At 38.9% G+C, this 13,808-nt stretch overlaps 1 protein-coding gene across 1 annotated transcript in view; it reads left to right on the top strand.

Annotated features, from left to right (window-relative positions):
- The window catches only part of FAT4 (FAT atypical cadherin 4), a 176,640-nt gene extending 164,266 nt beyond the window's left edge, over positions 1-12,374 (top strand). The window contains exons 15-17 of the mRNA XM_062199659.1: positions 1,034-1,251; positions 5,528-5,789; positions 9,495-12,374. Coding sequence (XP_062055643.1) covers positions 1,034-1,251; positions 5,528-5,789; positions 9,495-11,359 — 2,345 coding nt within the window. The 3' untranslated portion in view covers positions 11,360-12,374. The remainder of the gene's footprint in view (positions 1-1,033; positions 1,252-5,527; positions 5,790-9,494) is intronic.
- Positions 12,375-13,808: the final 1,434 nt, after the last annotated feature.

Genomic DNA, 13,808 nt, shown 5'->3' with positions numbered 1-13,808 from the left:
CATTAGCCAATGGTGTTCTCTAAGTTCAAGCTGGGAATCCTACTTACCCAAATGGAATCTCTCTTATTAAAGTGCTTTGTCAATTGTAGATATCTGACAGTTTCTTAAGGAGTAATTTGATTCAGTTATAGAATAAGCTGAAATGTGTGATAATCCTTAGACTACAATATAATTTAAAAGTTGTTTACTTATTTCAGATATAATGAAAACATAGATAAACTACATTACCACATGATTTTTAAAAATTGATGAGTACTTACTCAGGAACTTTAGTTATATCTGGAACATAAAATGAATCGCTGGCTTGAAAAATGCCTGCAAGTCTTTTTCTTAACTAGAAGTAGAATTTCTATACTGTAAAATTTATCCCTTTAAAGTATTATTCAGTGCTGAGATACCATTTCCTTTATATACTAATATTAGCAATGTTACATCTTACTGTAATGTAAATGTCCATGCTTGTGTATTGTGAGGGTTTCACCATACTATGATATAGTTATGCACACTGATTATACATGAGGAAAAATTAAACTATGCATGATTACTACTCAAAATGAAATTAGTTACAAATATAAGTATTTTATTGTGCACTTTATCCAAATTTCTAACATGCAAGAGACTAAAAGTCACAAATCATTTTAACTATGAAACATGTATTTATTTATGAATTTTGGGAATAAAACGAAGCTGATGACAAAAATTTCTCAAGTTCCTGTTTTCAACAGGTGGCTACCTCTTCAGATATTCATGATTTATGTCATGCAGCAAATATTTTAGTGAATATTTCCCAAATGATTAATGACTGTCTTAAAGTATTTTGTATTTCATGGTCCTGAAATGGATTTAAGCAGTTTAAATCAACTCATATAAAAAGTCACAAATGGAAATTTTTTTCTAGAGTAAGATTACAATCTTACATTGATTTTCAAAAGTTAATATTTTATTGTTCTTTTTGCATTTTATTTTCCCTCTAGAAACCTCTAAGAAATGTCTAATGGGTGCATTCAATTTTCCATTTTGTGTTGGTTTTCAGCGATTACTCCAGATACCGCCTTATCGCTGGAAGGCAAAGGGCGCTTGGACTACCACATGAGTCAGAATGAGAAGCGGGAATACTTGTTAAGACAGAGCATCAGAGGGACCACATTGGAGCCTTTTGGTGTGAACAGTCTGGAAGTAAAATTCAGGACAAGAAGCGAGAATGGCATTTTAATCCATATCCAAGAAAGCAGCAATTACACTACTGTGAAGGTTAGATAAAAGCTAATGGTGACTTCATTTGATTAGACCGCCTGCTGTCTCATGGCTTAAATCACCTCTCCCATAATTTCTGTCCTTTTCTTTACAACCCATTAGAGTTCCGACTAATGCTGGGCACTATTCCAATGTCATCTGTCTTAACTATTCCCCAGGCATTGGCCAGAGGAACAAAGATCTCAAGAACTGGTTTCTCAAAACTTTTGTCTTGGTTTAGAGTAGAAACCACTGCCAGGTAGGCCACAGAAAGAATCTGTTGCAATGTATTTTGTCAGATAAAAATTCTATACTGCTTTTTTCCAATTTTTCAATAATGCAAAAGAAAAAAGATAAGGTGGCTTTGAAATGGAACAGAATATTTATCTAAGAATTGTTTCAAAATACTATCAATATTTATATGTTCATTGGCAAGATTAGAATAAGGAAAAACATTTTTAAAATATCTGACTTGATTCTGGAGCATATATTCAATTCACTGTCTAGGTAGAGTCTATAAAATTAAGTGCAGTTGGGATGTATTGTGGTAAAATTTCACCTAAAGTTTCCAAATAAATTTTAAATAAATAATCTTTAAAATTATATTTCATTAGAGTAATGAATTGATTAATCTAACTGTTTCATATTCTTTGTCATCTATAAATAAACTAGTGAATAATTCCATTAAGTACAGTTTTTAATCAGCTTGTAGATTTTTGAATTTCTCAAACTATTGTTCTGCTTTTTTCTCCACAAATGTCATCAACTCCTAGACTATCCGTTAAGTTATATTGAGTGCTTTTCATTAGTATCACTTGTACATTATACTTCTACAGATAGACTTTGATATAAAGCAGTAAATCGATAAGAAAGCAATTCCAGAGTTCCTGAATTCTTTTCATCTAGAAATTAATATTTTGAAAATTACTAGAGGGCTATTTAACAATGAAAAAAGAGCAATATACATAGAAAATTACTCAGTTTAATTTACAGATAGCATTAAAATATAAATACATTTTTAACATCTAAATATAAGCATGTTCAGCCTCAAATTTTCTCTTTCTAAACCAACCCTGGCGTTACATTGCATGGATATATCTTTAATAACTAGTACAAAGCCCAATATTTTAAAAATTCTCTAATTATAATCCCTCTAGCCTGATCATTTCCAACTGGAGGTAATTTTACCCCCTAGAGGAGGTTTGGCAGTGCCTGGATGCTTTTTCAGTTGTCACAGTTGGAAATGAGAGTTGTCTCTTGTATCTGGTAAGTAGAGTTCAGGAATGTTGCCAAGCATACTACAATGCACAGCATAGTACTCAAGACAGGAGATGATCCAATGCCAGATGTCAGTGTGACAGTCTGCCCTGGTCAGGTACCAGATAGCATCTTCAAGTTATAAATCTGGGTCTATCACTGAAGCAAAGGGCTCAGGTTAGGGATTAATATAGCAACTGCAAAACAGAACACATAAGCCATCATATAAAGTTATCATTTGATGTTTGCAAGTTTGATTGACAAATGTATAAGCAGTAGAGGAAGCAAAGAAATATGGAATGTAAAGAAGTGAAGAAGCAAATAACCTCCCTCATCTGGGAGAAATGCTTTTCATGTTTGCAGAGGCTTTGACATTGAGGTCTGTGCATTATCTGTTAAACTGTTTCCAAGTCCTCATGCCATTTAAATGGCATGCAAAAATATTTCTATTTGTTATCTCTTTTTAAGCCAAGGCATTCATTCAAAATACAATGTGGCTGAAGAAATCAGAGACAGAACTTTTTCTTTTTTAAAGAAGAAACTGAATATCAGGATCCATTTTTGTTACCATAAATGAAGGGGTTTCCAACAGCACGCAGCATTTGGCTTCTTTAGCTTTTGTAACATCAGTAAAGCAGGCTCTTGGAAAAGATTTTTTAAAGAGGAAGTTGGTGCTAGTTAATAAAACAATGACTAATGCAGACTAAAATGCACAGTTTTGTGGGTAAATTTTGAAAAGTGGATTTTCAGTTAAGAGGGCTTGACCAGTAAAGTGAGAAGATAAGGGAAGAAGCAGCAAATTAGAATGGATTAGGTGAATTAGATTAGAGGAGAGTGGCTGCTATGAGCAGGAAAATTATTTGAATGACAGGAATATGCTCCACTTACACAGGCTAGGGACCTCACTAGCATGCATTTGGGATTATTTCTTAGCTTATCAATGACCAAGATCCATGTTTTCCATCTCTGCCCCTCATTTGGCTCAATTTCTGAATATTTTTCTCTCTCTCCCTCTCTCTCTCTCTCTCCGTATGTGTGTTGTGTGTGTGTGTGTCTTTTTCTCTCTCTCTCCCTCCCCATGTACATATACTCACAGTCAGAAAACTAGGATATTTTATGAAAATTAGGAGGAAAGGTGGGTGAAGGCGATTCCATCAGATCACAGGAGAGAAGACGTGGGTGACACTAGCAATGTGCGGAGAGGGAACAGTACGTGGAATTGATGGATTCCGTTTTAAAAAAGAAGAAACTAAGAGTGGGACATTTCAGTGATGAAAGCTACAGAACAGCATTTTTATATATAATGGTTGATACTCCCTTTAAAGCATTTCATCAACCTGTCTTCATTCATGGCACTTCATTAACCCTGTATTTGCAGTTCTGTAATGACATTCAGGTGATGAACTGTATTTGAACTCCAAATCAGTTCTGCAGGGTTTTCTCTATTTGTTGAAGTAAGGTGACATCAATGGTACAGAACTCTATAAATTAAAAATTTAATAAATGAGCAAGTACATAAAACTAAGCACAAATCTGTGTGGTGTTTTGAAAGTTAGGAAGGATATGTGTTAGGTCCGGTGTCACTTTGAAGGAAAACATTAAGAAAGTTATAATGGGAAGTTTATCCTTGTTCACCCCACTCCATGACATAGTGCAAGTGCACTTTCATCAAAATTTCATCAAATAAAAGGAAGACATGGTAAGACCAAGTAGGAGAGAAAAACAGAGCTGGGAGGTGGCTCTTTCCAATGCTGCTTTTCCAAAAGGATGCTGGCACTGAAGAGGAGTTGCTGTTTTTACTGTCTGTAGAGAGATGTTGTCCATTTGATGAGCTGTTATTGTCATTTAACTAGAATTTTCCTGTTTTTTTCCCTATCTTAGTTTGGTACTGAATACATTATTATCTGGAAAGATTGCTTTAATAAAATATTACTATATGAATAACATATGTAAATATGCTAGACATATTTTCCATCGAGCACAAATGAACTGATTTTTTTAGTTCTCCCAGATGTGTTTGTTGCATGGAGAAATAGCATTTGATGTGAATGACAAAATAAACGGATCCATGCCTTCATTCCTGTCATCTGAGCAGAGCCACTTCATCCCCCTGCCAAGATAGCAGCTCTGTCTGGCAGTACTGATGGGACTGTGCTCCCTGAACCAAATGTTCATCCTGCTTCATCAAGCATTTCATTTCTAAAGAGAACTGCTCAGTACTGGAAACTTGGTAACTGGAACCTGGAGTAGGAGCATCCTGTTACCCCAGTGTTCGTCTGCTTAAAGTAAAAGAAACCAAATATCCCATGATAAATTGTAAAGCACAGCCAAAGTGAAGACTTGCCCAGACACCTCATTACTAAGAATGCACCCTGTATGCATCACAGTTTCTTCACTTCAATAAATGATATAAATAAGTGGTATCACTTTTTCCTAAAATTCCAATGTGTAATAGATGAGAGGTAAACCATTTTCCTTTTGTCTCTATTTTTCCAACTATGTTTCTTTGGCTGAGCATTCATTTTTCTTTTGGATTTTAATGATTTTTGATCAAAATAACTATTTACTAAACTAATACACTCAATATGATCATTGAAATGGGGATAATCACAAAAAACTAGTTTGCTGATCTCAAGATAGCTATTTGCTCTATTATTATCTCAACTGTGTGCTGAAAAAATACATACACCTTGAAAAATTAAGTACAAATACAATAATCCCTTGAACCTATTAAAAAACATGAGGAAACTTTGAAAAGTTTGTGGAAAATTCAGTTAAAAGATAATCTACTCTACAGACAAAAAAATTGAAGTATTTGCAGTATTTTTCAAATATGTATTCCCATTAATTTTTAAGACTGCTTGTACAAAATATGAAAGCATACTTTACCTAATATTGCACAGGCAATACATGTGTTATACAACTAGACTGCTTAGCTATTTAATCTGCTTGAAGTTCATCAATATTTCCAGGTTTAGATACATTAATTTTATTTCAAACTGTTATATTTTAATTTTACCTTTTTAATGTTTTACAGATTAAAAATGGCAAAATACATTACACGTCAGATGCAGGAATTGCTGGGAAAGTGGAGAGAAATATTCCTGAAGTGTATGTGGCAGATGGCCACTGGCATACATTCCTAATTGGGAAAAATGGGACAATCACTGTGCTGTCCGTTGACAGAATGTATAACAGAGATATCATCCACCCTACTCAGGATTTTGGTGGGCTTGATGTGCTTACTATATCTCTTGGAGGAATTCCACCCAATCAGGCTTATCGAGATACTCAAACAGGTAAATTGCTGGTGTTGAATAGGGTCTGTTCCTCAAAAAAGTATTTTTTGTTTATTTTTGGCAAAGAGCAGCTACAATCTACTGTTGGGAGATTAATCACATATACTGTACTATTTCATGACAATTACACTTATTTTTCAATAAGAAGTTATATTTTGATATAATTAATTATAATATCCTGACTATAGTGACTATCTTCAGGAAGTGTCTCATAAACTATAAGCTATCACTTCCTGTAACTATTGGCATCTCTCCTATCAAGAATAATTTAGCTTATGGTTCTTTGATGCTTTGCTTCTCCACCATACATGTATTTCCATTTAATTCATTTGTTCACTCAAAGCCAGTCTCCCCGTGGAACACAGGAAATGAGAAATCTTTACATATATGAATATTTTATTTTAATTTATTATAGATGTTGTAACTGAAGATTGTAGAATTCTAAAGTCTGAAAAAGAGATGAAGAAGAAAGGGATACTTAGCTGGGAAATTGACATGTGTACTTAAATCTGAATGGTGTGGATGACAATGGGAAAAAAAGCAAGAATGATTTATATTGATGGGAATTTTTAAAAAGTAGGTAAAGTCAAGATTACAGAAAACAGTACATTGGTGACGGATGTTACTGGCAAGAAAATGAAGTTGAGGGACAGACATTGTGGTATAGCAGGTTAATCCATCTGTTGCAACACTGGTATCCCATGAGTCCCAGCTGCTCTACTTTCAATCCAATTCTTTGCTAATGCACCTTGGAAGACAGTGCATTATGCCCCAAGTACACTGGACCCTGCCACCACGTGGGAGACCTGGATAGTGTTCCAGAGCTTCTGAGTTCATCCTGGACTGGCCAGGTTCATTTCAATAATTTCTGGGAGTGAACCAGTGTATGGAAAATGTCTTTTACTCTCTGTCTCTCCGTGTTTGTCACTCTGTCTTTCAAATAAATGAAACTAAACTTTAAGAATGATTTTTAAAAAGGTGAAGTTGGAGGATGAAGCAGGGCCTTCAAGATATGTCACAGTTTGGGTCTTATTTGCAGAACAATGGAAAGCTACTAAAAACCTAATTCAGTAATATTAAAGATCTTTCAAGCTACTGCATGGAGAATGAACTGGAGTAGGACAAGAAAGGATTTTCAGAAACTAATGGGGAAGTTATTGCCAGGATATGAGGAAAGTAAACTGTAATTTCCCACTAATTTGATGGGTGAGGAGTTAGTTAAACATAGAGGTAACGATTGTTCTAGGAATTACTATCAACCAAGCTGTTAGTGATTTGGGTAACAATCTGAGGAGGTTTCTGATAGTTTAATTCAAAGAGTCGTGCTACTGAAAGAGAAAATTGCAGCATAGCTCAAAAGATCTGCATCTCTGGGAGACACACGATTTTGGTATGGAATCTGTTGCACTGGACAGGTCTTTGAGAAAGGCCTTCCTATGGAGGAGCTGCAACGCAGAGGTTGACTCAGGCTGGAAATACATGTCTGAGTGATGTCGGTGTCAAGCTGTATTTGAAGTGTCGGACATGAGCGTGATTACCTAACATAAGTGTACAGTGTGAAAAAATCTAAGGCTTTACTTACCTTGAAATTCTCAGTTAATGGTTGTTTAGAGGAAAATGAGTCATAAGGCAGGAGGGCATTTGGCACGCTAGTTAAGACACTATTTGGCACACCTGCATCCCATATTGGATCCCTGGGTTTGAGTCCTGGATCCTCTTGTGATTCCAGCTCCATGCTAATGCATAACTTGGGAAGCAGCAGGGGCTAGTTGAAATGTTTGAGTTTCTGCTGTTCACATGGGAGACTCAGACTGAGTTCTAGACTCCTGACTTCAGCCTGGCGTAGCCCCAGCTGTTGAGGACTTTGGGGGAGTGAATTTGCAGATAGGAGATTCCCTCTCTCTTCCTCTCTCTCTCCACCCACCCATCTCTCTGCCTTTCAAATGAAAATGAAAATAAATAAATGAATTGTTTTTTAAAGCATTGATTTTAAAAAATAAAAGGAGACTAAATAACGGGAAGAAATCTAGGAGTATATGAACAAAAACTGAAGATACCTTAGTAGATCATAGAAAAAGAGTGTATCAGGAATAGGGACAGAAATGTTACTATGCTAGGACAGTGCAAAAAAGTGAGGAAAATTGAAAAATGCATGACAGAGTAATTGAATTAAGGCATAAAATTTAATTCCAGGCTATATATCCTTATATAGAATTTAGATGTTAATTTATATGGATGTTGTAAGAACAGCAGTCAACAAGGATGATGACTTTTGTTAGTAAAATAGATTCTTGTGCCCTGAGACAGGTGCATTAGCAATATTTTGACACTCAAGTCTAAGAAAGTGTTTTTCAATTTATATTTATTTATTTTTTAAATCCTTATCACCCTGAGAAGCTGCCTCAGTGTGTTTTTTTTTTTTTCTCTCTCTCTCAGACACTGCTATTCTCATTTCATGAATGTTAACACCACAGTTCTACTCTCTATTTGCTGTTGGGAAGCTGGCAAACAGTTGTATTAGCTGCAGTTACTCTTTTGCTCAGTAATAGCCTATGTTTGACTCCTTGGGGGCAATCTCACACCCACTGAGGAGGCAGGGTATTGCGGTGAAAGCTATTGGCCTATTTTTGGTATTTTGTAAAACTTTAAAAAAAAAAACACACATTTGATTTCTATGTGAACAATTCTTGTTGTATACAGAGAGACTCTACAAATAGAAACAAATGCATAATTAAACAAAGGAATAGTGGAACAGAAAGAACATCTAAGCTGGGAGCAGCCAGGTAGCCCAGCAGTTAAGACACCAGTGAACATGAGCGAATCCTACATCAGAGCATCAGGCTTTAATATGCAGGTTTAGCTCCTGGAAGGCAGAGGGGATGGCTCAAGCGGTTGGATTACTGTCCGTTACATGGAAGCCCTGGATTGCATCCCCAGCTCCTGGCTCCAGCTCTGGCCCAAGCCCAGCCATTGCAAGCATTTGTGGAGGGAATCAATAGATGGGAGTTCTTTCTCTCCTCTCTCCTCTCAAATTGATAAGTAAATGAATTAATTTAAAAAAATCCAGGGTGTCTGAAGTCATTTATAAGTCTGTAGAAAGTGCAGTACCCTGGCAGTCTTCTCCCCATTTCTGCCATGATGCCTTTACACATTCTACAAAGTTATGCTAAAATAAGATCCACAGACTGTCTCCCCCTGACAAGAACGTGAAGTGCATGACTAAATTCTTCATGTGGCATTCATGAAGCTTCTATCAGATCCCAGCCTTGCAGGGTTTTAAACTGTGGTTGTTTTTTTTTTTAAAGATTTATTTATTTATTTGAAAGAGTTACAGAGAGGCAGAGGCAGAGAGAAAGAGAGAGAGAGAGAGAGAGAGAGAGAGAGAGAGAGAGAGTCTTCCATCCACTGGTTCACTCCCCAAATGGCCTCAATGGCCAGAGCTGTGCTGATTCGAAGCCAGGAGCCAGGAGCTTCTTCTGGGTTTCCCATGCAGTTGCAGAGCCCCAAACACTTGAGCCATCTTCCACTGCTTTCCCAGGCCATAACAAAGAACTAAATTGGAAGTGGAGCAGCCAGGACTCAAACCAGTGCCCATATGGGATGCCGGCTCTGCAGGCGGTGGGTTTACCCTCTGTGCCACAGTGCCACCCCAACTTTGGGTTTTTATCTAAAACGCTTTCCTGCTCTTTCTTCCCCCTGCCCCAGGTTTTGACGGCTGCATCGCTTCCATGCTGTATGGTGGAGAGAGTCTTCCTTTCAGTGGGAAGCACAGCTTGGCCTCGATCTCAAAAACAGATCCCTCTGTGAAGATCGGCTGTCGAGGCCCGAACATTTGTGCCAGCAACCCCTGCTGGGGCGACTTGCTGTGCATCAACCAGTGGTATGCCTACAAGTGCGTCCCTCCGGGAGACTGCGCCTCCCACCCGTGCCAGAACGGCGGCAGCTGTGAGCCAGGCCTGCACTCCGGCTTCACCTGTAGCTGCCCCGAGTCGCACACGGGCAGGACCTGTGAGACGGTGGTGGCCTGTCTTGGCATCCTCTGCCCTCCAGGGAAGGTGTGCAAAGCTGGGAGCCCCGGGGGGCACGTCTGTGTTCTGAGTCAGGGCCCTGAAGAGATCTCCTTGCCTCTGTGGGCCGTGCCTGCCATCGTGGGCAGCTGTGCAACGGCCCTGGCGCTCCTGGTGCTCAGCCTGATTCTGTGTAACCAGTGCAGGGGCAAGAAGGCCAAAAACCCCAAAGGGGAGAAGAAACCGAAGGAGAAGAAGAAAAAGGGGAGCGAGAACGTTGCCTTTGACGACCCAGACAATATCCCCCCGTATGGGGACGACATGACTGTGAGGAAGCAGCCGGAAGGGAACCCTAAGCCGGATATCATAGAGAGGGAAAACCCATACCTTATCTACGATGAGACCGACATCCCTCACAACTCCGAGACCATCCCCAGCGCCCCTCTGGCGTCCCCGGAGCAGGAGATCGAGCACTACGACATCGACAACGCCAGCAGCATCGCGCCTTCCGATGCAGACATCATCCAGCACTACAAGCAGTTCCGCAGCCACACACCCAAGTTTTCTATCCAGAGACACAGCCCCCTGGGCTTTGCCAGGCAATCCCCCCTGCCCTTAGGAGCAAGCAGTCTGACGTACCAGACTTCCTACGGGCCAGGGTTAAGAACCAGCTCCCTAAGCCACTCAGCTTGCCCGACTCCCAACCCCCTGTCCCGCCACAGCCCCGCGCCTTTCTCCAAGTCTTCCACTTTCTATAGGAACAGCCCAGCAAGGGAATTGCACCTGCCGATGAGGGATGGGAATGCCTTGGAGATGCACGGAGAGCCCTGCCAGCCCGGCATTTTTAACTATGCCACGAGGCTGGGAAGGAGAAGCAAGAGTCCTCAGGCCATGGCATCGCACGGTTCTAGACCGGGCAGTCGCCTCAAGCAGCCAATTGGGCAGATTCCTCTGGAGTCGTCTCCTCCAGTCGGGCTTTCGATCGAAGAGGTGGAGAGGCTCAACACCCCTCGCCCCAGAAACCCCAGCATCTGCAGTGCAGACCACGGGAGGTCGTCCTCGGAGGAGGACTGCCGAAGGCCCCTGTCCCGAACCAGGAACCCAGCAGACGGCATTCCCGCTCCAGAATCCTCTTCTGATAGTGACTCCCACGAGTCCTTCACGTGTTCAGAAATGGAGTACGACAGGGAAAAACCAATGGTGTATACTTCCAGGATGCCCAAATTGTCTCAAGTCAATGAATCTGATGCAGACGATGAAGATAATTATGGAGCCAGACTGAAGCCCAGAAGGTACCACGGCCGTAGGGCTGAAGGAGGACCCGTGGGCACCCAGGGAGCAGCCCCTGGGGGTGCCGACAGCACATTGCCCTTGAAGCTTGGGCAGCAAGCAGGGAACTTCAACTGGGACAACCTTTTGAACTGGGGCCCTGGCTTTGGCCATTACGTGGATGTGTTTAAAGATTTGGCATCCCTCCCTGAAAAAGCAGCAGCAAACGAAGAAGGCAAAGGTGGGACAACTAAGCCAGCCCCCAAAGATGGGGAAGCAGAACAGTATGTGTGAAGGGCACAGAGTGGTACTGGAAACATAGCAACGCAAGAAACACTACAGCCCACACGAGGTTGCCCACCAGATTGGGTCACATTGGAAAAACAGGCCAGTATGGACCAGTGGCTGAGGGAAATTTTACAAATAATAACCACAATGCTGCTGAAACAGACTCAGAACAACTCTTTAATTTAAATATGCTTGGTTGAATTTATTTGCCTGCATGCATTGAATTTTGTAACTTAGTTTTGTGGCATGCAGCATTTGGAAAGTTTTTCTTATTTACCAGTGTTTGCTTTGTGATTTTTTAAAAAATTAATCCCATTACCATGGCAGAAATGAACTTGTGCTTTCACAGTGGGGTATGTGTATTGTTTCCATTGTGTTCTTATGATTATGTTTTTTTGCCTTGCAAGATCCTTGGGGTTTAACCCATCCGTGTAAAGTGTAGAAAAGAGCCCTCCTCTCCTTGAGTGAAAGACTAAGTATTAACTCTTTTCAGAATTATAGATTCCATATTTGAGGTTGCTCAGAAATGGCTGAGTATTTGCTTAAGTTTTACATGACAGTGGGTACTGAAATTAAGTCATTTTGTTCAGCACTTTAAAAGCTTTCTTACAAAATTGTGTTAAAACTTCTGAATCTTGTTTGCAAATGATTATGGTCTCCTGACTTTCTCAGGCTTCCATCAGGAACGAAATGACTGCATGCTGTCCCCAGAACACTGCCACCCTCCTACTGTGGAATAATGTTCTCAACAGCATTTCCAAGAGACACTTAAGAAGAGTTATTTATTGAAGAAAATAGCCTATACGTGTAACATTTCAAAGAATTGACCTAAGCAAAGCCTGTGATTGGACTTATTTTTCAACCATTCAACATTTACCCAAGTACCCAGTTTTTATAATTTATATAAAGTCAAATTTCAACACTTCTTACTTTCTGTCATTTTGTAGATCATTTTTAATACCGTGTAAAAACTTTTTTTTTTACACCTGAGCTGTGTTTTTGATACTGATATTTTCCTATGCTGAATAATTTTCTTACTTTCAGGGAAGGTAAGAAAATACTTTTTTTTACATTTGTTACTTTTGTAACGTTCATATTTTTCACATTTTGATATTTGTAACATACTGTATGCTTTCTACTTGTAAATGCCAACAATAGAATTAAAATATTTATTTAAAATACTTTGTATTCATAGTGTAATATTAAGTTTCCACCTTTCTACCCTCTAAACATGCCCAGTTGAGAGCAGTCTTTACTTCTCAATATAGTATGGCAAGTTGAACCATGTATGTGATGCATCATTTTCTTTTATAAAACCTGATTTGGAGAATTGCCAACACAGATATTTTAAGGTCATTTTAGTGCATTCCTACTTGTCAGAGTTCTTGGACTTCCCAGGAGTATGAGTCTAGACGAGGTTGGTCTTAAGGGACTGACTTAGCCATGAACCAGGTTTAAAGCATTCTAGTGATAAATGTTTAGAAGTTCCCAATAGAGTGCATTCACTGAAGGCCAGCTTTGGACCAAGATTATAGTTATAGAAGCAGCAATGAATTAAAGGTAATTATGGTAAAATGTCTGGGTCTGATTTTCTCCAAGGACCCAGCCCAGAATTTTCCAAAGGCAATAGTAGGTAGAAAGAATTACAGCAAAAGCCCGACTACACATTCCTATCTTTAATTTATTGATGACTTTGATGCATAAATCCTAAACAAATTTTACATGCTATCTTAGCCAAGACAGATCTCTGTTTTCTGGTGGTCACCCAAGAGTGACACAACTTAAAAAAAAGACTGGCACAAAGCAGGAACTATTTGTGAATATTTACATATCTAAGTGTTTTGAAAATTACTTCTCAAAGTCACAACTTTTGTAATTAAATATCTACCCCGATCCGATCCTAACATTCATTGAGGATGTTATCCTTTAATACTGACTGTGCCATATTGAAAAAAGCATTTTAACAATAATAGTTCTGGTAAATTTAATAGTTTGCTCTTAATGCCAACATATTGACATACATACCAGAAGTATTTTATCATTTAAACATGTTGAAGTGAATTTTGTATCTGAATAAGAATTAAAATGTGAGTTTCCTCTAAATCATTAAATATCTTTCATGTGGCTGAGAGACTAAGTGTAAGACACTAATCTAATTTTCTCTCTGTTTTGATCACCTGTAATCCACCAACAAGTTTCAGTATTTTTCTGTGAGCTTTGGTTGTATGAATTTATGCACCAAACATGAGAACATGTGGATTGCTTTGTGTGAGTCAAAACAGAGTACACTATTTTTTTCAAGGATCTCTGAAGTATGTTAATGTCCTGAAGGATATAAACTCTATAATTTAGAGCAGAGCTAAAAGTAAAGTGATAGACATGATTATAGCCAAGGGTTAAGCAGAAAGACCTTGATGCCAAGATTCTTTTTGTCTAAGAATTCTTTGTGATACAA

This window comes from Lepus europaeus, chromosome 8 (genome assembly GCF_033115175.1).
Source record: "Lepus europaeus isolate LE1 chromosome 8, mLepTim1.pri, whole genome shotgun sequence".
NCBI classification, from domain to species: domain Eukaryota; kingdom Metazoa; phylum Chordata; class Mammalia; order Lagomorpha; family Leporidae; genus Lepus; species Lepus europaeus.
This window is presented reverse-complemented; position numbering and strand designations above follow the sequence as displayed.